The 24,656-nt window shown below is 37.6% G+C and overlaps 1 protein-coding gene across 11 annotated transcripts in view; it reads right to left on the reverse strand.

Moving 5' to 3' along the window:
* The window catches only part of DOPEY2 (dopey family member 2), a 61,773-nt gene extending 37,534 nt beyond the window's left edge, over positions 1-24,239 (reverse strand). For 3 of the 11 annotated variants that reach the window (XR_006938682.1, XM_046939064.1, XM_015284718.4), the window contains exons 1-13: positions 24,176-24,239; positions 14,065-14,256; positions 12,646-12,827; positions 10,778-10,948; positions 9,974-10,163; positions 9,353-9,451; positions 8,283-8,382; positions 6,628-6,737; positions 4,443-4,551; positions 2,676-2,796; positions 2,002-2,121; positions 430-544; positions 35-64 (exon numbers count right to left, since the gene is read on the reverse strand). Coding sequence is in view for 10 of the 11 variants with exons in the window: in XM_046939064.1 (XP_046795020.1) it covers positions 35-64; positions 430-544; positions 2,002-2,121; positions 2,676-2,796; positions 4,443-4,551; positions 6,628-6,737; positions 8,283-8,382; positions 9,353-9,451; positions 9,974-10,163; positions 10,778-10,948; positions 12,646-12,827; positions 14,065-14,202 (1,485 nt within the window). In the remaining variant the exon portion in view is untranslated. Of the gene's footprint in view, positions 1-34; positions 65-429; positions 545-2,001; positions 2,122-2,675; positions 2,797-4,442; positions 4,552-6,627; positions 6,738-8,282; positions 8,383-9,352; positions 9,452-9,973; positions 10,164-10,777; positions 10,949-12,645; positions 12,828-14,064; positions 14,257-17,273; positions 17,362-17,552 lie in introns of those variants that run through there. The other 8 variants (XM_046939065.1, XM_046939063.1, XM_046939066.1 and 5 more) reach the window with 6 other exon arrangements.
* Positions 24,240-24,656: the final 417 nt, after the last annotated feature.

Genomic DNA, 24,656 nt, shown 5'->3' on the forward strand with positions numbered 1-24,656 from the left:
TATAAATAAATGGAAAACAGGCTGATTGCCATACCTGACACAGCACTCTCATGCTTCTAGTAGGCTTTGAAATGAGAAAGCAAAGAATTGAAGAAAGACAGTATAGAAAGCAAAACAGTTTCAACAGTCATTGCTACATTAAGCAATGCCAACAGATAATACATTATCATGACATTTAAGAGTCTTTAAAGAAAGTTGCGTATCTAAGCTGACAAATAAAGCTACAGAAGACTATGCTTGTAATTAATACAGTGCCATTTTGAGGAAGGAAACAGAGGACAAACAACAAAAAAAGTTTCAGGTATAAGAATCATAACTTCCTTTATAGATGCCCAACAATTAAATAAATTTAACAAAGCAGATAGGCTATTTCCATAAACTTTAAACATACAGTATTGCAGTATTAGCAACAAATAAAGCAGTTCTTACCAAAGAAACTATATCCAACAAAAAATCCACTAACAAGCAGAAATTTGTCAGGGGTAACTCAGATTGTTCATTACCACCTGCAGGCCCAGTTTGAAGTCTGGCATGTAATGTCCTCCTGCAAAATTCAAACAAAGTTTAGACGTCATTCTTTCTTCTCTTCTATTAACCACATTACTGTAAGTTAATACAAAGCCGTTCACATGAAAGACAATCCTTAACAGAAAAAGGAGACTCCTCGTTTGTAAGTATCTCACTTGACCCACTTGTGGCTTCTGCTGGAAGCATGCAAGCATCCTTTCACTGTAGAAGGACCTTTATTCATAAAATAATTAAATGCAAGCTGAAGAAAATTGTTTTTGTACATCACCACTTACAGCAACATTTTATGCCACAAACATGGTCACCAATAACAGAAATAAAGGAACAGGGACACTAAAAATAGTTATTCTGAAGAGATCTAAAGCCAAGGCATTAAAAATTTAAAATAAAAATAACCAAGAGAAAATAAAAGGCCCACGAAGCTTTAAAGCTGCACAAGAATAAAACAAAACAAGCTCATCTGAACATTCACTTCACTGTCAAATGCCTGCATTGCTTTACAATCAACAAGATGGGTTTTATAATTTAGACAGGAAAAAAAACCTCCTCTGAAAGCACGTTGCTGTCTGAAGGTATTATAAAGGATATGAACAAAGGAATCTGTTTCTCCAATTCATTCATGAGGCTGGTGGGACATAAATTCAGCCAAAGTTTTGTTTAGTTTTGTTTGCTAAACAAAAGGAAGCTGCAGTGCTTCCAGGTGCAGTCTTGCCAGTGCAGAGCAAAGGGACAATCACTTCCCTAACCCTGCTGGCTGCACAACTCCCAGTGCAGGCCTGGATACCATTGGCTTTCTTGGCCACATGGGCACACTTCTGGCTCACATTCACCAGCTGTCAATCAGTAAGCCTAGGTCCTTTTCTGTCAGGCATCTTTCCATCCTCTCTTCCCCAAGCCCACAGCATTGCATACGGTTGCTGTGACCCAAGTGTAGGACCTAGCACTGAACCTTGGTTAATGTTCTGTGATTGGACTCAGCTCATTGATCCATCCTACCCAGATTCCTCTGCAGTGAATTCCTACCCTCAAGATCAACAGCCCATCCCCTCATCCAGATCTGATAAAAATGTTAAACAGAACTGTCTTCAGCACTGAGCCCTGGGGAATGCCACAGGTCATTTGCAACTGAATCTAACTTCGTTCACCAGTACTCTTTGAGCCTGATCAATGAGGCAGTTCTTTACCCACACTGTACACCCTCCCAAGAAATGAGCAGCAGCTTCTCAAAAATACTGTGAAAAACTGTGTTGAACGCTTTACTAAAATTCAGATAAACAACATTCACAGCTTCTCTCATCTATTAAGTGGGTCATCTTGTCATAGAAGATAATCAGGTTAGTCACACTTACAGCCTAGATGATCACATTTACATTAGGTTAAGTTCTATGAAGAAAACAAGAAGGAAAAAAAAATGCTACAAAACAAAAGATAACTTCAATTTTACATCCACAGGGAGAAAGTATTATGTCCTACCTACAACACTCTTCAAACCAACGAGCAATGTAATCCCACATATAATAAGGCTCAAAGGAATTGAATAGAAGATTGGCAGTCTTGATCAATTCTGCTGTTTTCTTGTTTTCCCTCAGTTTGCTAAAAGAAAATAAAAGGAACATTTTACATTTTTATGCTTAATTTCTGAGTCAGTTAACCACACATCAAGTTTATCCACCAACAATTGATACTGATGAATCACCATCTCCCCCAACTCCAACCCTGCCTTAGGGTTCGGTATACCAGTGGGCTCTGTACACCCATGTCTCTGCATGGTTGCCAACCTTCCTGTCTGTTTTCTCATGATCACTCCCATAGTTGTTCCTCCCCCACTTGGAGCTTCCCTCTCGTGCATTTTAAGACACTCATCTGAAATCTTAAAATCCTTTTTATACTTCTGTCTTCAATTTTATTCTATAATAAAGCCCAGCAACATACTGAAAAAAAAAACATACTGAGAAAAAAAAGCAATATCCCTGCAGACCTTAGCACAGATCACAGAAGTTGCAATTGCTATCAATGGAACCCATATCAGGAAGAAAACAAGGTCACAGTCTCGCACGCTTTGCAATCATGGCCTAGATACAGCATGCTTTCAGACACAAAAAGGCTTTTTTTTTTTAAATACAGAATACGTTCCACGTATCATTCACCTGCTTAGCTGCGTGTGATCTTTGTTGAAAGAAGGCTCTGCCTGCAGCTCCAGCTCTGTTTTGCACTGTGTATACAATGTACGAAATACTTCAATCAACACATCCTCTAGGATGGCAGGGCCTAAAGAGAAATACCAGCAATGACAGTCTGGTAAGTTATAACACCACAGCAATGCACATGTGAAACTTAACAAATCATTAAGTACCAGTGGTTACCGAAGCCACAAAATTCTTTTCATTCAATTTCATAAACTATGTAAATTTCAGAAAACTGTTTGGGCTTCTTTTTTTTTCTTTCTAGAAATAAACAGGCAATTACAATAACCAGAATTATAATAAATCACAAGAGGATTTTTTTTCCCATACGTATACAATGATTGCTCGGGTACAAACACATCAAGTTCAAAAGCAAAACACATTAGCATAGCACATGTTCAAGCAGACTCTGAGGTATTATTAGCTTCATGTAAACACGACTTTATAGATTCCTAATCAGAGGTAGCTTTTAAACAACTGTTTCGGAATACCTGCACAGAGGCTAGCTCATGCTGTTAATGTACAGAAAAACATACTCAAACATTTAAAAGCAAATAATGCCAGATAAAATATTTTGAACATCGTCCCTTTAAATCAAGGCATGATTTTGTTTAATTCCAGGTAGAAAGATGGGATTTTTAATTTTTTTTTCTTTTAAATACTGTCACCTTTAAATCTGAGCTAAATTCCAGATTTTAAGGGAATAAAAATAATTAACAAACAAACAAACAACTGCAGACTCCAATTGCAAACAATTAGTTGATTAGTTCAAAAAGTGATCCTGCTTGAAATATTTGCTTTCTGGTCATGTTGTTTAGCCTCATTTAACTGCCTTCAGTGACAGTACGATCACTGAGTCAAGCTGAAATCTTACAAGCTTCTTCTGTGTCACTTTGCTGAAAGAATTCTCAGAGCTTCACTTACCTTCGTGTGCACATTGCCTCTGAAAATATAAACTGACCCCAGAAATCACAAATTATCAGAAAGACAACAAATTCTTGTCAGATACTTTGTTCTTTGTAGTCTGTCTGAACCACTTCCTTCTCAAGTTGCACCCTTACAACTGATGCATTTTTAAGCCTTTATTACTCTGCTCTCAAATCTTATGGCAGACGTGGAAAATTCTGCTAATTTTTAGTCACCCCTAAAACTGTTGTAATAAAGAAAAAGGCTTAATTGTTGTCAGTTCTTTCATCTCATCTACTTTCATTCTCAGTCCTTTACACTTACCTGCTGAAAATCACATTTTAACATTTAAAACAGTGGAAAAAATAAAAATAAAAATAAAGTAATATTTGCTTCCTTACAGATAATAATTTTGTAATAAAGCGTTTTGGTGCTAATATCTCTGATCTCTATGTGTACATTAGCAGAATGACCATATTATTCCCAAAAGCAACACCAGAGATTCAAAACTGTAAAGTCTCTATTTGAATAAAGAAATGAGAAAGAACCTATTTGCATTCCTTTCAATGTACATTTATTTCTGCCTGACTTCAGCTTCCTGTTCCCTGTGGTGAATGTAAAAGAACGTGCATTCGAATGAAGATAAATCTAACAACCACATGCAATTATTAGCTTGGAAGATCTAGAAATCCAGCTAACTGGCTGATACTAACGCTGTCATTAGGAATACAGCTTTGTTTTAATTTGACTAACAGAAGAAAAAAAACACTTATGCAAAGTCACGTAAAACAAAATAAAGACGAGAAGTAGTAAAATGAAAATTACCTAGTTCAGGCTTATCCAGCAAACTGATAAGAATTCGAAAAGGCTTTAAGTCTTGCATTAACGTGCTTTCTTCTCCGTGTCCATTCACTTGTAATATTCCAGTCATGGCCTACAAAGGACAATAGCAAAACAGCAAAAAGAAAGACCAAACAGAAAACAGTTTTTGAAGAAATCAGCAGAGCTGCATAAAAATGGAAAATTCTCAGTACTGGAAACCATTATCTCACTGCAGCTCATTGTCTCCAAGCTTTAATATTCTCTCAGCTTTGCCTATGAGATAAAATTCTCATCTACAGAAATATTAACAAGTATATACTAAGGGTCAAAAGAAAATAGAGAATGCCCAGTAACATATTCTAAATAGGTAATGTCTCACAGTTTCTTGAAAAAAAAAGACAACAAGAGAAGTAACGAAGACACTGGTTGAGAATGTAAGGCAGGCAGATGTAGAATTTAAGGAACAAATAAACAATAATCTGTCCATCTAGCACACACGTCTATGTTGTAAATTACTTTCTTGACTAAGTTGAAGAGACAGCAATGACAACTTCAAAATAAACAAAAAAACTGAGTTTCTACATTGGAGCAGTTTAGGGTACAAGCTGTAGAATTAAAAATAGCCCAACTAAACTGCTACAGATTCAGTTCAGTTTTCTCTGCTGCCGACATTGCTCTGAGTTGAAATTAATTCTTTTTTTTTTTTTTTTTTTCAGCTTCTGAAGAAGAGAAAGAAAGGAGAGAGGAAATGAGGCAGGAAAACAGATTCAGCTTTTATATGCACTATAAATCAGGTGGTATCAGCCAGTACTTTGAAAGAGAAGTCTTCTGTACTGCAATGTGCCTTTGGAAGGTCAGAATCCCCATTACATTATCTCAGTGAATAAGATGGGAGGAATAAAAGAATATGAAGACTGATAGAGAAGGCAGCAAAAAAGAATAATATTTTTGAAGTCTTCTGAAAGACAGCAAATGTTTTTTAACAAGGCATATCTAATTCATATTACATAGACCAAATTTTTGATGTCATGAGAACATTTTAAAGCAAAAAAAATAAGACAATGATCTTCATTGTCAAAAATTGTCACTTCCCACTCTAGTGTAGCAGTTGGGCCTGCTTAAAGATCTACATCAACTCTACACTGCTTATAGTCTTTTCAGACAGAAAAGCTTTTATGACACTACGACACACAGATAGACAGATTTAAAAGGACAATCAGAACTTTCTAACAAGCGCCTAAAGGATGCTAAAAGCCTACCAGATTTTGTATAGAAAGAAAATTGTGAATAATTTCTGAATTATCTGCCATGGGAGGCAAAAGGATGACAAGAGAAGGATGAGAGAGGGCCAGCAATGTCCTTGCTTCATTAGAATTCAGGTCACTTTCTCATCACTAAAACAGCAGATCTCATTAACTTCATTTTAAACTAAGTGCTAACTCTCCACTGGATCTCACCTTTAAGTCATTGAGAGCTAAATATGCTTTTGTCAGCAAATCATATTGAAATCCTCTCTATAATTCCTATACATAGTACTGCAACTCTTACTATCACAAAAATCCCAACCTTATCAAATTGCCTTAATAAGAAAACATCTACCTGATTTCAAGATCAAACACAGCATCCTGAAAGACATCTGTATCCTCCAATTATTGTGAGAGAAGAAACACCAGTCCTTGAGACTAGGTAAACTCAGCACATGTAGCAAGTCTGTAAGGGTCAAACAGCATGGCAGTCAACTTGCTCAACTATTCCTAACTATCAATGGACAGCCAAAAAAGACCTCCTTGTCTAGAGGGAAAGAAGATCGTTTATGCCCAGAGCTTCTGAGTAACGTTTATCTAATCAAGGCAGAGGAATTTTCTGAACCTATGTTAGTAAAAATAACTCCCCAGTTCTGACTTGTTATAGAACAAGCTTCAGTGTGTTGGTCTTATAATCAAACACCTTTCATGTACGCTGTATTGAAGAATAGGACAGGCAAGAAGCTAATATTTGTCCTGATCATACTGTCATTTTAAAGGATGACATTACCTCATATTTACTATGTTCTTCACTGAGATGGTTTCAGAAGAGGAGAAAAAATACCACAGTAAGACAGAAATTGAAATGTCAAGTCAAAAGACAAAGATAGTAACTTTGATCAGTATCTACTTAAATGTGCCACGATAAAATATTGTATGCCTACCTGGACTAACATTTCCTTGGAGAAGGTGTTGAAATAGTAAGTAGCATGCTCCTCGGGATTGCTGTGCCTTGTACTTCTGGGTCCTACAAGGGCACCATTGTTATCAAAACCTTCAAGCAAACAGAACACAAGGCAAATAAATACTTGTCTCTTAACAGAATATTTTGTCAATTTCTTTAAACTACAAATCAACACACTAGCACTGATAACTTACCAAGATGATGTCCAAGTAATGTTGGCAAGAGAGAGATGATTTAAAAGAGTTTAATATAGGAACTAATTGATACTTTCGTACAAGCAGTTTGCACACAAGTTACAGAATTTAACTTCACACAACACCACCAATCAAATTACTTATCACACAAAATAAATAAGTGTTCAAAGCCTGCATAGTTCTAAGAAGACACTCTAGGACTATGTCTCATAAGAATATGTCAGTACTAATAATAAGAGATACAAAATTTGGTATTTTAAAGATAAACAGATAATCACTAAAAACACTGATATGACTGAAATATGTATACAGAGAGAATATTAGTCATCTACTAATCATTCATATTCCAAAAAATCAACTTTATTATTATAAATTTAAAAGAAGATAAACTTTCGCTTTGAAAGGTTTCTAACTTTTCTTTTAACCACTTTTTTTTAAATTTTATTTCTTTTAGAAAGGCTTAGTGAATGTCGCTCCATTCCTCAGATTTTGTTCAGAATTGATGAAAAAAACCAAAACAAAACAGGGAAGGAAAGTCTAAGAAGATTCTAGAATTCTATTTAGCAGCAACTTAAAACAACCATATTAAACTTCCGTATTAAAGTGCTCTGACAGTGATCATAAAGAATAACAGGCCATCTGCATGCAACCAAACAAGACTGCAACCAAAACAAGAAGACTAAATAAAAGTAATATTTTTTTTTAAAGTTTTCTCATTTTCTAAATATTCCCAAAGTAGTTACTAAAGTCTTCTAAATACCTCTTCTTCTCTATCACTCTTTTGTGACTATCAACTGCTTTCATATAAAAGCATAAACATGTATTACATTAGTAATCTATCATTTGATAGAAGCGTCTGTCATGTAATCAATCCATTTTCACTCTCAAAAATGGGTTGAAGTTCTGTATTGGCACCATGAAGGCCAATTAAAGCAATTGGTGATTTGTTAATTCAACCATGCAAATATTTAATGAACCTTAAAGTCAAGGTTTGTATATTCAATCCTCCATCAATATAGTATCAATACATTTTGACATTGTTTTACTTTCATCCCTTCATTCCTACTATGCTCCAACTGTCCAATGCTGTAATGCCTGTTGTTTCTTCTTCCACTGTAAGATTTTAGGGAGACAAAACTTGCCTTTCCATGTCCATTTATGCAGGCCTATTACACTGGGCTTTCTTCCTGAAGGTGGCCCACAACCACTGCTACAGGAAAATGCACAAATAATTTATGTAACAGGAAGTAGTTCCAGAATGACATTCTTCATTGGTTATGCCAACAGAGAAGGACAGTGCTTTTCTTCCTAACAATACAAAAGGTATTTCCCTTTTCCAATAATCGTTTTCTCCATAACACAAAACGTAGCCAATGGACACATAATTTTTCATCAACTTTCAGTCAAAAACAAAACAAATTACCTAATAAAACAAACCTACCCAGAAGCCATGCATAAAGCCTTCGGTTGAGTGACATATCCCTGCGCAGTACTACGTGAAGGGCTGCTGACAAAATTCTGATCATGTCGGGACGCGTTGCCTGAAGAAGTTAGAAACATGACTCAACTTCATTATGAAAAGTAACACTTTCTCTAATCTAGCAGCTTAGCATGCACAAAAACTGTTAATTTCATCTTCCAGAATACATTTATTATTTGAGTAGACTCTTAGTAATAGTATGCACCCTTTACAAACAGCAAAAATACTTGACTTCATTAACAACTCATTTTTTTCTAATTAATGAAAATACCTTGTAAAAAAATCCTATGAAACAAATTACACTAACATCCAGTTAAAAAAATAAAAAGTTATTTAAAATTCTTTCCTCTGTCCATTATTGTTTTGAAGGTTTGTATAAGTCTTAATATTAAAATCAGAAATTAATAAGCATCCTAGCACCTAAACAGAGACACTCAACATACTCATGGAGCAACTGATAAACGTGAACAACACTTCCATAAAGAAAGAATACAGTTTTGTTTACAGGAAAGTGAAGAATTTCCATAATTTCTGAGAAAGTATGGATCAACCTTATGTATGTATATTAAAAAATAATTGAAAAAAATATTAAAGAGACCTTATATCAATAAACAAATCATCTTTAATTTCTTCATGTTCTGAAGCACTTATTCTAAGAGGATCAACTTTAACTGCTTTTCAACACTTAAAGCTGGAAACAGAACATGAACAGGTAACTTGTTTGCAGATCAAATTAGGGCAAATTAAAAGCTCCTGATTAGACATAACACTACACTGGGTTTGTGGACACAAAAGTTAAAAGGTAATGCATGAAGTTAGAAAGAACGAGGACCAAGATCATGACATGAGAATAACCAAACCTATCAGAGCAACTCTTACACATGATTCTATTCAATCATAGAATAAATCATTAATAAATATTTCTAAGTACTGCTAATAATTAAGCAGTAGAGTACACTTAGGAGTCTGCTAATTAGTATCTCTTATATTAGTAGCCTACCTGGCTCATATGGCTTATATTAATAGCCTACCTGGCTCATATGGAAAGGAAAACAAAAAAGGATAAGGTCCAGTGTGCTCCGCTGTACTAAAACACTGGTATCTTGCACCGATGTGCTTACTGCTTCCACCTGAAGTAACAGAATTGTTGTAAGTAGATATAACTGAACATTCACAAAATAAAAATAACTGTTTATAAATACAGTGATATGTATATTATAGCTATTTTAAAATAATTTTGAATAATTAAACAAGATAAAAACCAGGAATGGCTATTTTACCACTGAGGAAACACAATCAACAGATTGCATGTGCTATATAAATACTAAACTTTTGCTCTATAATATCAGTATATTAAAGAACAAAACAATACTATATATTTTTCAAAACTACAAAAAACAACAATTTTTAACTGATAAGTAATGAATGGACAGTTTTACACAAAACCTAACCAGTTCTGAAACATTAATTCAGCTTTGCAACATTTATCATACCCAAAACATCAGCTTAATTGGAGGTAGAACAAATAAACGTGCATGTTTTTATTTTAAAGGCTATATTCAAAGATACAAATGACATCTAAGCCACCCTGGAAGTATGTTATTACATAACCAAGTCTAACACCAATGTTATTGGTGCCAATAAAACATTACCATTAATTCAATATCACTGCCAATTATGTAGAGTTGATCTTCCATGGAAAGCTTCCTATTCAAATGGGAGAGAACATAAGTGATTCCAGGCAAGCGAACTGCAGGGCTTGTGAGAAGACTACCCCAGAGAGCACTATAGAATGCCGACTGATCCACTGCTGAGGCAACCTTCTCCAATAGCGTGTTTGTTCTGCAGAACAAAGTCATCAGCTGAATTAGGTCATGCATCATAGTCCTTGCCACTATCCCCAATTCTAATAAATAAATAATCAAGCCTTACCGAAAGACTAATATTGTATTTTGGGTGGCTGATCATGTTCTCAACCACCGAATGCAACCTGGACTCAGTGATCTAACTTAGCAAGCCAGCCTGGCTTATGAAATGCTTCTGCTTGCTTACAGAAGGTCCAACTACTCCTTAGCATCAAACAAGTTTTTCAACAAGGAGACTCCACAGCCTCTGGGCACTCTGAGCCAATGTTCCACCATCTGCACAGTAAAGAAATGCTTCTAGACTCAAGTGGTTTCTAGTTTCTCTAGTTCCTAACATGCTATACATCTCCAGAACTGAATTATAACGCTAAGTCTACTTAATGTCAATTGTCTTCCAACATCAGGAACAATTAACAGTTAATTTATCATAAGTAATATTAGGTATCTTACATCATAATGCTCAGTTGCAATTAATACGACTGAACAAAATTAAATATCATATATCTTTAAAAAAATTCTACAAATATTTAATGAAAAGTTGCAAGAAAAAAATAATCAGTCATATTGCTTTATTAGCACATCCATTCTTACCTTTCATAATATTCGGACCCCTCCTCTAAACCAGGCAGAATACCCGTTAACAGTCCTTGCAGTCCTGGTTTCAATGTTTTCCCCAAAGGGAGGTAGTAAATCTCATACAGGCTCAGTAACGTTGGTTTGACAGACATAGCGGCATTGGCAAGGAGTGGAAACAGCCCAGAACTGTGGGGAAAAAAAATATATATATATAAATATATATGTATTTTTGGAAATTGCTTAAGTGAGACAGTTTATGTTTACAACAAAATACTTAAAGGAAACAAGAAATATGTTTTTGAGTTTAACTTGAAAAATTAAGGTTCATGAAAGGTATAAATATAATCAGCTAAATAAAGGAGAGCTTTCTACATACTGAAAACATTTTTGCTATCGGTACTAAATATAACAAACGATTACAAATAACATCAGTAATCAAAGATGTGTGCATATAAATGCAATCTTCAAAATCATTGACGACTGAAGTTAAGAGACTGAAGACCCATGTCCCAAGCCTGTTCTTTTTTCTCCCTCTTCAAACTGTTCATTCACCTTCATCTCTCTGTGTCATAAAATATATACCTGCAGATCTACTATTAAAAATCATTTTGGATACAATTTTTATATGTGTTACAGAAAAATGAAAGTCTTTGCAAACTGCAAAATTGTATAATCTATTTTTGCCTTTATCTATAGCAAACGTTGTCTTACCATTCTCAATTGGTTTGTTTTTCTGCAGAAAAGGCCTTTTTGTTCAATAACTAAAACACTATTCCACAGTCTTTCTTTGTAAGGCTGCTACTCATCCTTCAAGATGCTTAGACAATCATTCTGCTTACATGAGAAATACTGGAATCTTTGATAATGCAATAATGTAAATGTCTTAGTCTCCCCCCCAGGCATCAGCAACAATGGCTCTTAGTTACATTACACAAGGTAGCATTTTTCTCTGCCCTAGAACTTACTGTTACTGAGATACTGCAGCTACTGCATCGAAGCACAACCAAAACAAAAAAATTGAGCTACAAGTTCAAAAAAAAATTTAAAAAACAACAACCAACCAACACAGAACTGAGATTCCTCATTCCAAAAAAAAGCAACTATTTGTGAGAATATTGCCCATGCGAGGCAGAATAGCTGAATTAAAGGTATAACATTTGTTTCCAAGCATTAATATACACTTCCGCTACCTCATCGGAATTGTTTTAATTCTACAGGTTCTCAAATTGATGACATTTCAATCTGTAGGAATAGCTAAAGATTAAAATCCACGTGTGAGACCGTGTGCACACATAAGCACACATATATCAATTTCTTGCATATAAATAGCTAACATCCTGTTTTCCATCTCACAGAACCTGCTGGAGGTTTGAGAATCAGAATATTTTCACAACACTTTCTTTTCAAGGTTCTTTCACCTTCTTTATCTTCAGTCCCAGAGACTGACAGCAAGATGTTTTGTACTTGCCCAGCATTCTAACTAAAGAAACAGGCTTTCTGTACTGTCGCTTTGATTGCTCAGAAGAGTAAGTTTCTTGTAATAAGCTATACTCAAGTAATGGAAAAAAGGAAATACATTGAAATAAATTTTTACACTTCAATCACTGTATATATTTGCAGAAGGTTTTGTTTATTTCAGTGAAGAAATCATGAATTCCAGGTTTCTTAGCAAAAGAGACTTGTTCCCAGGAAAATTTAGGCAACCTGTATGTCTTCTGATATACAGGATTCAGAAGAACAGTATTATGCAAGCATCAGTAACTTGAGCAAAAGAAATTGTTTGATTCTTGCCGCATAACAAAGCAATACTGCTAATGTAAAATACAGAAAACCAGGAGCATTTCAATGACACATTTGGAATAGAGTTGCTTAAACTGTAGTACCTGTAGAGGAAAAGATCTTTGGCCAAACGTTTGGGCCCAATGATTTTGAAGATGATTTCATACGTTTCAAGAGCCTTCCGATGAACTCCACCTGGCAAAGCTGGATGAAGGCATTGTGCTAAGCGCTTTCCTATAGTCAGCTTTTTAGGAACTACCTGGTACTTTGCATTGTTCTGTAGTACCTGATAAACAAATCAGTACGTTATGAAAAACAGAACAAAACAGGTAAGTTACACATCATATGCATATGTTCCAAATTAGTTCCCAAACGTGGCCAGTAAGTCACAATACACATCAAACCAGCCTTTCAAGATGCACTTTGGAGTTTTTTCTTTGCAATGTCTTTCACGTGTACAGTATATCTGCTACAACAGGAAATGCCAAGGCATTTAAAACTTCACTTGCAATGGGCTCCACACTTACAGCTTATTCACTTAATTTTATTAGGGCTTTTCTGCCATAATCATGCTATGGCAGTTCAGGACGAAAATGACAGTCTACATTCATCAAAAGACATTTCCAGTAGCTCAAAGAAAACTACTAAAATTATCCCCCCAAAACCTCACAATCGAAAGGTTCAAAACTGCCATAAAGTAAGGCAACATACAAGAGCTCACCACTGTCTGAAACTGCATGAACACTTCAAGACACAGATTTATATTTGTCTTTATATTTTTCTTTCCAATATCATAGCTTTCTCTACAAAAGGCAGAGTTTACACAAAGGAACTATCCCACTGACGTTGCCAACAATACTGTTGATCTTGATTTTCCATAGGGTTAAAAGCACAGAATGTAATTGCTTCAGACCTGTATTTTTCTGCTCCAAATTCTGTAGAGCTTCACATTGGTAGAAAGTGCACATGCAAAGGGAATGTTATGACCCTGACTGAAGATGCCTAGAAACTCCTCAACAGACTGATCAGAACAAGATCTCACAGAATCTGTACGCATCTGTAAATAGCTATTAAGGATCACACCAATAGTACACATTGAACATACTATTAGCATGAATCAGAATAGCATTCTCTGGTCAACAAATGGTTTACAAATTCTGTTAACTCATACATCAACTTACAATATTTATATTTAAACAGGCTTCTATCTTTCACACTATTTTAAGTAAAATTAAATGAAATCAAAAGAACATGTTTGCAAAAAAAAATGTTGCATTTAGATCCACCAGAAACATAGACAGCATTCCCTCTTACTTACGATAAGAGAGCATTTTACTGTAAGATTCAGAAAGGCATTTGTTTAATTTTATTGCTCCCTGCCCATACTCAACATACAGTTCAAATTGTATAATATTTCCAGACACATTGGAACCCTGCTGAAACCTTACCTTTTCACACTAATTATTATATATACTCCTTGTAAATTCCTGATTTTTTTCCCTGAGGGCACCTGACGGACATACCTTGTTCAGCTTTCCAAGTGCTGATATTAAATCCGCCCATTCACTGGAATATTCAAAGTTCTTCAGTGCCTTGTCAACTGCTGCTACATAGTTTCTGTACTTGGAATCTGTCAGTAGCTCCAGCTCCTCTGTGTTCATCCTCCCACAGTGTCCCCACTAGAGACCAGCTTGTAATTCATGTACAATCATTACCTGTTCAAAACACATAAGTGAATAAGAACACAGACTAAAACAATTTCATTCAGAGAGCAAGACATTTTCCTCATGAAAGGTATGATGGAAATATCAAACTGAAGTTAGGCGATTTACAGCAAGTCCTACAAAAAAGCATAGATACTGCCCACAGAGATTTAAAACATATCCAAGAGAGTGCATTTATAACCAAATCTTAAAAAAATAAGAAACATTTGGAAAATTACTGCCTTGCCCCTCCCCCCAAAAGCTGTTTATTCTAAACAATACAACAGGAGGATTCTTATTTTATTTTTCCCCACCTCTGAGTCCATCAGCAGAAAGAAAAGCAAATAAAACAAAAACAACTACAAAAGACCACCACCACTTTGCCACAAATCAGCCCTTCTGAAAACAGAGATCACCATTTGATTTTTTTTAGAATTACACACATTAGGTCACACATTATTCTGAGGTGCTTTCATGCCTCAACTCTTCTACAACACTCATATTCCAATTCAGAAATACCACCCTACTTAGTCTTGTTATCATTCACACACACCAAAGGTATAAGTCTAAACAGTGCCCTGTAATCAAAGGCTTTTGAGATTTTCCCCGTATATTTTAATCCCGCATTATTTACACGAGGTAATTAAGATGTTCTATTTTGTGAAACAGCGCCTCATAAATAATTTATGCCCCATGAAAGTATTTCAAGAAATTCAATCACTATTTTTATTTTTTTCCACCCACTCACTCTCTCTCTCTCTCTCCACACACACACACACACACACACACACGCACGTAGTTTTAATGCTGCTTCAGCCTCAAGCACTTACGATCCATAATGGGAAAGGAGACTTTTGAGTCCCTTTTAATGGAAGCCATTTAGGAACTCTCTGATATTCAAGTTCTGAAAAGACTTCACACTCAACAAATGCTGCTCTCCTCTGTCTTGATTAAAGGAAAGCACAAAGAAAATTGTGTGTGTGATCACAGAGTGAAGCACCGCAGATAAAAAACAACCATGAAATAGCAATAACAGTAAAGAAATTGCATTCACAAGACTGCCTACCAGGTACAATAAATAGAAATCATGCTGAAAACAACAGCTTCAGTGCGATCTTTCAGCGTGACTGAAGAGCCAACCTCATTGGCACCAATTCTGCAAGCAGCAGTACAGCAAAATAGTGGCAATGTTTGAAATTAAAAGCATCTGTGAAATAACACCAATAGCTCTCCTAAGAGCTCATCACCATCTAAACATTGAAAGCTTGGGATGAGCCACTCGCTATCTGTAGCTACCTGAAAGCCAACTCTTAACTAAGTTCTTACAAAAGCCCCCAACATTACAAACTGCAGTGGTACTTGTAATGGAAATGCTAAGTCATGGCCTGAAACAGTGATTGAGCACCTGTTGGGAAGGCAGGGCCAACACAGGGGAGCTCAGCTGCATGCAACAAACCTGAGTGACTAGAAGGGGTGGAGCCAGTATCAACCCTCCCCCCCGACCTTATTTATGGGTTGGCAGTGGAGGTGAGACTATCTTGCTGGAGATCCCTACCTACCTGAGGCCTTCCAAAGGTAAGCAGTTTTTTCTTCCTTTGTTTCTGTATCTATGGTTGCTGTATTTCGGTTGTTCTTATTTGCTGCAGTCTAGGATTGTGCCAGCCCACTACTATCGCTGTACTTTTCATCACATTATAGCATTACAGTATGTTTTCTCTCTTCAGCACTCCATAAGGTAAATGTGAAGAAAGCCATGTTCCAACACCTCCAAATTAGAGACAGCTATAAATCAGACTTGAAATGTCATGACTGTGTCAAGCTTATCAGATAAGTACTCTAGCAGATTTTTGCTCCCTTTTCTTTGTTCCTTTACTTAGTAGTTGCTTCTGCAGATCAATCCCCACGAATCCATCTTCAGCCCTCCTGAGCTTCATTTTTTCAGAAGATTTTATAAAAGAAGTATTACTTTAGTCACAGGCAACACAGCACCACACTAGGTGGTGCAGAGGGAACTCTGAGAAGCCACTAACCTCCAAAGTTCATGTCACAGTATATATAAAGTACCAGACGTTCTCTCTCTCCTTCCCTCATCTCATTGACCTTATCTCTTTAAGAACAACCAAGATTCCACATTATTTCTTTTTTTACTTTGCTATTACTTTACTTCTCACATTGTTCATGCCCTGCTCACATCTCAGCATCACAAGGAAAGCAGCAAAAAGAAGAAAATAAGTATATAATCACAAACAAAAGGAGTAAAAACCCAGCGTAGCAGGAGTGAATAGAAAGGTCTATACCTACTAACTTCTTGCACTTCTGGTTCTGATGTCAGGCTAATGACAAATTGTCTCCAAGGCAAAATAGAAATGTAGAGTATTATTTCAAAATATATTCTGAGTGCCAAACCAATAGATTTCCTAATACCCCAATGGCACAAAGAAATTAGACCTCATTTTTTTTTTACTTACAAGTTTATTCCATGTGGTTTCTTTTTATAACAATCATATTCTTTCTCTTAAGAGCAGAAAGAGAACAGTTTTGCTTTGAAATAGCTATAGAATAACAGATTTCTCAAAGAGACTGTAGCAAGTCTGCCAGCATTTGATCTCCAAATGTAAAGAAAAATGTTAACACTAAAAAGAAGAAAGGACAAACATACAAAAGCAATATGATTCTCCTTTTCCCAGGCACAAAGGATGGAGGAAGAACTCAACACAGTGAATAATGCTTTTTTGAGTCAAGAAAGCATCGTTATCATCTTCCATTCAGCCAATACATAAATGCAAGCACTTATGGCTGTGTGGAAAACAGGTCTCTGTCCTCCTGAAGTGCTTGAAAAATCTGAAAGCCAACAATTTGGACAGATTCAAGATGATCAAAGGTTAGACAAAAACAGCAGGAACACTAAGTTAAAAAGAACAGTGTTTTTTGTCTTAATAAACTGGTCAAAATATTCTGTTCCTATTAGGAAAGAAACACAAACAACTAAATAAATAAGCTGTATATTTAGACAACAGTTTGTTACCTACCAGCTGATACTAATGAAATTATCCTGGTCTTGTAGTTTATATTTTCATTTATTCATACAATATCAATCAACTTAACCATTTTGAAGACCTGCATAGAGAGGAAAAATGTATTTACTACCCCATGATCAGGCTCCCTTGAATTCTTACTTTTATGATATACTTATCTTTAAAATGAAGGGATGAAGAGCATCATTCACTGCTTTGCTGTTTTCCCCCCATCCCCCCTTCTGGCATGCACCTCACAAAGTGAGAGAGAATCTTCTCAGATTGAAGGCTCACCTGATCTCTTGAAGAGTCTGTCAGGACATGGACAACCACAGACTAGTTAGATGACTATGCCTCCTCTTTACAGATGAGGTGAAGGAAACAGAAGTGTATGAGAATAACACTTATTACTCATGATGAATGTTTACGCTATCTAAGAAATGCTATCTACTTTCAAGCTATTTGATAATACCATGTTCAAATCACAGAAGCAGGTCTTGATGCTTACTACCTTCTACTTAAACTTCAAGGGAATCAAAAGACAACAAAATGACAAGGACACCACACAACTCTGGATACATTTAGATACCTGTACTCTTACAGAATGTCTTTGTCAAAGCAAGCAGTTACCTGGCCTGTGGATCTCCTTTTGCTGAGGGTTATGTAAGCCTGCAGTTCCCTTCATCACTGAGGCAGTACTGTCTTTCCTTTGTGTCATGTTAGGATGCTACTTCTACAATTGTATTTTTCACAGCAAATGATTGTCCTCCCCAAACTTACATGCTTGAGAGCCTTCTGCGTTGCGTCAAGGCAAACTATTGGAGCATTTATGAGGCTCTAAATGGCTTTGGCTGAAGCTAAAGAAACTAAATTCAGATGTATAGTTTCTTTAACACATTCAGTATAAGTAGGTCTTAACTTTATCACAAGATTGCAATACTTTCCAACTACTCATAATCACTCCAGCAGCTCATAAACGCTCCAGCAACCCCAAAGCTCCTCTCCAGGTTTGATTTGCTGCTGTTCCATTCTCACTTTATTTTTTTCCAAGCTTCACAGAACTCGTAGGTTTATCTGCTTTCCACCCACCTGCAGTACAGAACAGGTAACTTGCTAGTGCAGGCCTAGGGCTGATCACTGTGGAGTGCAAACATGCTTATGTTATTTCTCTTTCCCCAAGATTTGTCCCTAGTACAGCACAGACCTTAGCTAACAATCCTGCTTACTTTGAATTCAGAGTTCTAGCAGTTCAGTGTCTATTCAAGGTCTATTTCTGAAGTTATTTGGTAATTCAAGCTATGGGACGTACAGCAAAAGAAAAAACCTAGTAGATAATCAAAAAGCAGATAAGAAATTCCATTATTTCACAGTACTGCTGTTTGATTTGAAGCTGTGTACAGTGCCCACATACCAAGCTGATAACTGCAGAAACAATTTTAACCCTTAATACGAACAGATTTGAATACACAGAACAGAAACCCTGTCATTTGGCAATTCATTACACTTCTCTTTTCCTCAGAAGTGTTTAAAAGCATCAACAGCAAACTACTGTAAATTCCAAGCTAGTGTCTGAATACAAGAATCATGCATGGGAAATATATATTTTCTTCTACCAATAAACATAAAGACTTTCCAATTATAACTAATTAATCTGTTTCTAAAATTAGAATCCTCTTACATTCAAAATGTGTCAAAAACACATTTTAATGCCTTCTGAAGAGCAGCTTGAGCTTATTTCAGCCAGTTGCTATTAAATCCAGTAATGAAAGATGTAAAAGATGAGGTATGACTATCAACTATATGTTCGCTGTACATTGAAGTAGCCCAAACCTCACTGTTATCCTGCAGAAATGCAGAGAACTCTGTGAAACTTATTGTGATAAGTAACTTCTCAGTACACTATCAAATAAAAACTCACAGGTAGGAGCTCACTTTCCACAGGAAAAAAAAATGATGCCAACTCAGGTGTTCATATTCCTTTTAATGTCATTACCCATATTGACAACTTCTAAATCAACATAAAATGTTTTTCTGAGAGACTTTCTCATTTAATTCTTGTTTGAATGAGAATCAACACAGCCTGTAATACAAAGACTAGATTAAACAACTAAATGGATGTGCTCCCTGCTGGCTTCAGAATCTATGAAACAAGCTTATCATTACATTAAAAAAAAAAAAAAAAACAAACACCTGCCTATAGAAACACATTAAGTACCCTTTTTCTTCTTTTGGATATATGGGAAGTCACAGAAGAAAGAACAAAAGATTCTCAGTTTACAAATGAGAATTCTGATGGGAATAGATAAGATATGCAAGATGTTCTTCCTGCTTTGCTCTTCTATGCTATTCTAGAGTCTGACATATACCAGCTATGAGTTCATCAAGAGTAATGAGTAACAAGCTCAAGAATTCTTAAGGAACATCCAGCAAGCCTTCTCAGTAATCAGCTTCTCCATTCCATATTTAAGAACACAAATTAAGATCTCAACTTTAGATCTAGAACTGGTCAGCATTTCTCTCTTATTCAGATACGCATTTGCAGGAAAGAAGACAAAAGTACTCAGAATTTGACCTCTACTGTTTTTGCAGTTTTCCTCCTTAAATTTCATTTCACCTCAGCTTACAGAGCTGTCATCTTTACAATGAATTCAAATTCTAAAAGCCAAACATCTGTTTAAAAAGAGTAAGCAATATAAGTAAAGGCATTTTTGATTGTCTTCTATAGTAGAGATTGTCTTCATTTAAATCCCTCTGCTGACATTTCAGTAATTCTAAGGGCAAGATATAACATTTAAGATTTTACTGATTGATTTAAACATGAAAAGTAACCACCCAGAGCAAACCAGTCACTGTGACAATGTCAAGACAAGGGGGAAACATTAAATACTACCTCAGAAGTGTAACGGATGTAGCCTATCACTTATCCCCTGCAGAAGAACCAGTTGCTACCAGGTTGACACAGTTTGGCTTACCACTCTGTATTAGTGCAGCCTTTTTTAGTTGTCCACAATCAAATTGACGTCACAGTTAGCAATTTCCCAGCCTTCATAAACAGATTACAAGTCTGCATAATGGAAAGTAGGTTGTCTGTGTTACTTTGAACAGAATATGGAAAGTATTTATCTGACATCGCTAGATCCATGGTAACCACACAAATTCAGAAGGCTGGAGAAAACAGCAGGGAAGTGAGTGCTTGTGCTGCCTGTGCATGCACTTACACCCCTGCTGTGCACCATCGCTGCCTCTGCCCACAGCGAGCTCCATGCTCTCCCTGCTACATGGTGCCATTGCCCAGCTCCCATGCACTCACTTGGCTCCTGCCCACCCTACTGTGCAGCAAATGGTAGGTACATCATTTGAAAGAGTCACCTTCTCTCCAGGTATCTGAACACAGGAACAAGAAAGGGTTTCTAAAATGAATTGCAATTAATTTTCGCTTTTATGTTTTAGCTTCATTGCTTCGAGTAACCATTATACCCTTAATTGGAAAGACTTTTTAGCTAGCTAGCTTTTCTGACCTCTGCCAACCATTTACTGACTGAAGACTTCGCTTGAGGTACTCTTTCTCTTGCTTATGTTTTACTGTCAGCTAACTAGTAAATCCTATTAATGCAGTAAGGAAGTTTAAAAACAATATAAACAAAAAACACCACAGCAGCAGTAACAAGTCAAACCCATTTAAACCCAAATTTGTTCTGCATTTGCTTTAAAGAAGAGTTTGCCAATTCATAGATGCATTTCAGCCTGGAAAACAAGGAAGGACCACATGAGTTTCACTGTCAATGACAAGGCATTGTCTCAGTGTCTTACAGTGAGAAGATGGTATTCTCCTTCTCAAAGAGGAGCCTTGCTTTCAGTGTAACACTAAGTTCACACTGTGACACCTTCAGTATTCCAGTACTGAATTTAAAGCAAAATCTACCAACTTAAAAAAAAAAAAGCCTGATAATTTATTCATTTATTCTTCTTTATTCTTTGCTCACAATACCTTTAAAATTGAAGAATTAAACAAACATCTTATTCATCCATACCTGCTGTACTAATACACAGCTTCAGGTGAATTTGGCATTCTGTCTCCAAACAACCCTGATATTTCTTTTCAGTGTTCACATGTTTCTTGGTAGCTCTCCATCCTGAGTCTTACCAGTGTCATGTTTGGGTAATACTCTGTCCAACTTCCATTTTTTTTATATACTTTGAAATCTTACGATAATTCACTTATTTCTTATTCCAACCAATTTCTATCTTTTGATGCTCATTTAAATTCTGAAGTAACAGTACAAGCCATATGTATACCCACACATAACCTAGATCGTGGCTGTATTTCGCCGTGTGTCTGATCAAACGTGTTTTGGAGCTGGATTACACAGAGCTTTGTAAAGTACAGTCATCTTATGACTGCTCTGGAAACAACTCTGTTGGACCAGAACTTGTTCACCTTCTTGTTGTCAGAAGTAAAGCAGAAAGGACATAAATGATTAAATTCTCTCTGATTTATAAAGATACTACAAATCAAATTAGATAAAACACCATTCCTTAGGTTTACCTTTTTTTTTTAAATGGTTATGTTCAAGTACAAGTTTCTAATGCTCCTCCTGATTACAGAAAATGTTACTAATGGAAAAATCCATCAATGTCCCCAGTTATGCATGCTCAACTACACAGATACTCTGAGCTCTCTCTAGTGAGGGAGCACATACCATAGAATACAGCAAATTAAAATGAAATGATAAAAACAGTGTTGCATTGACTAGCAAAATCATCTCCTGAGTAGCTTTAGTGTTGTATTCTTTTTTTCAGATACTGGGGACAAATGGTTGGCCCTGCACTGTTTCTCTCTAAGACTTGGGGAAAAGGAGAAGAAACCTGTTTCTATTTTTATTATTTATAGCTTAAGATATTCTCAGCTACGAGTCAAGACAACATGATTATTAATCTGAAAGACAATCTAAATGCATACAAATAAATTCTACTGTACAAAGTTCTGCATTTTCCATTCTATACTTAAGCAGGTGCTAACTCTTATTGTCTTTAAGTTCTGTCTCTGTTCTACTTCCTATTTTTTCTCAACTGTTTTCAAAATATTTTATTTTTTAAAAGCAACAACAAAGGTAGAACAGCGATACATATTTTCAGTCAGTCTCACCCAAGCAATCCTCCCCAGATAAGTGAGAAAACTCTAAAAAAAAAGGTGGGAAGCAGTAAAACTGGTCAAGACAACTAAGCCAGTGATGAACTAAGAGAATCATTCCCCCTCCCCTTATTTAAGTGAGTAATAATGGCAGATGAATACAATTGAAGTCCACCTACACCAGACAGACTGCATTCTTACCAGTTTAGCTTGCAGTGTATGTGATGAGTGTTTCCAGTGATCAGTGTACTATGCTGGTATTTGTGCACAAGAAAAGCACTGCCAAAAAAAATATAACCTCCCCTATGAACATAACCATGCACTAAAATGCACAGCCACAGCCCTACTGGAAGATGTATGCTAACTTGTTTGTGCAAGATGCTGTTTAAATACCTGCTGTCACAAGTGTCAACAATAGGTTGGGAAAATATGACATTCACTAAGTCAGTAAGAAATGCAGCTCTCTTCACCCATTTCTTATTTACAGGCTACTTGGATTCCAGAAGTGCCTATTCTCATTTCAGTTAGAAGAAAACCAGGCATTACACTGCTGACATTTTGCCTTTTTCTAAACTGGCATTCACCCTTATCACATTCATCCACGTTATATTAAAGGTGACTGTACGTTTTGGATAACCACAGTGTTCAGACATCACACTATCATTAGACATGAGGAAGGATATTACTGTATTTCAGCCTGTTTTATGGAAATTTATCCATATTTAAAAGAAAAGCACGTTTGACAGTTAGCCCATGTAAACATTTAGATACATAGGCATTTAGAACAGATACAGACGGAGGCCTGGCAACAAAATGACAAATTACAGTGCTCAATCTTACACAGAGCCCTGGTTACCTACACACATTTAGGACGTTATGGCTTAACGGTCTTCCATCCGTTGCCAGTCCTGTAGGCAGAACTCAGGTAAGACACTGTGCAGTTATCTGAGACCTATGGGTCTCATAACACTACTGCATATGGGAAGAAGGCACAGGAATGCTAATTACTCAGCAATGAGAATGCAAGGACTCTCCCAAAGCAAGCTCACCAGAAGCACTGCTCATCTCCAGCAGATTTTAGGATATATAGAGCCAAACTGCTTAGGCCTCTCTGATTATTATAACAGGTATTAGTAAAAATGTTCAGCACGGAAGGCGTTGTAGGTTTATCAAGTGGGCATCACGAGATACAAGGCATTACCAGATGAAATTTAACCACCACAAGATTTAAGGCCACTCCAGCATCAACAGATGGAGTTTAACCCCGTGCTGCACAAACGGCTGACATACGGCATTGCCCGCACACCCTTCCGAACATCACACGCTGCGGCCAGCGGGACCCAACGGCGGCCCGCAGCCCTGACGTGCTCAAGGTCAAAGCGGGACAGCCCCGCGCTAGGGCCCGGGGAGGAAGACGTCCCCCCGGGCGGGATGGCTGCCCCCGGGCACGGTGTCGGCCCGCCCCTCAGGCAGAGCACGGCCGGGCGCCGGCGCTCCGCACCGCGGGGCCCGCTCAGCGCCGCCGGGCAGCCCGCGGGGCGCGGCGGGAAGGGCCGGCCGCCACAGGTGTGCTGCCGCACAGCGCCCAGCGGGCTGGCCGCTCTCCCCCGCAACCTGCCGTTCGCCCTCGGGCGGACGCGCCGCCGGCCCGGCCCTCCTCGGCGAGCCGGTAGGGAAGGCAGCGGCACGCGGGCCCGTCTGCGGGGAGAGAAGGGAGGGTTCGGCTCCCGCTGCTCGCCGAAGGGGGAAAGGGAAGGAAGAGGAGAACGGCGGGGAGCCGCCTTACCTCAGCGACCCCGCCGGAAGAGCCGCGCCGCCACCGGCCGCCCCGCGCCACCCTGACAGCTCCCGGCGTGCCCCGCGCGCCGACACACCGCGCCGCCTGGCGGAGCGCCGCGTCAGCAGCGGGTGGGGGCGCTGCTCGCACGGAGCCCGAGGGGACTCGCCTCACGGTCATAAGTCTGCCAGCTCGTGGCTTATGTTAACAACCAGCGGCTGAAGGAGCCCGGCTTTGTTCTCCTGGGGTGGGGTAATGCGGAGGAGATGGGAATCCCTTCCTCATGGAACTATTTCAGGACTCAGTACTGCACAAATTCAGATTGAGCTCTGGAAGGCCCCCAGTTCCCCGGGATATAGGCAGGCACTGAGTACAGCCACAGACACTGTATTTCCAATTAAAGCGGCGTGTTGGCCCTCACTTTTTGTTACAGAACAGTACAGATGCACCTGAGATTTAATTCCTACCCAGAGGTCAGCAGTGTATATAG

Source organism: Gallus gallus, chromosome 3 (genome assembly GCF_016699485.2).
Source record: "Gallus gallus isolate bGalGal1 chromosome 3, bGalGal1.mat.broiler.GRCg7b, whole genome shotgun sequence".
NCBI classification, from domain to species: domain Eukaryota; kingdom Metazoa; phylum Chordata; class Aves; order Galliformes; family Phasianidae; genus Gallus; species Gallus gallus.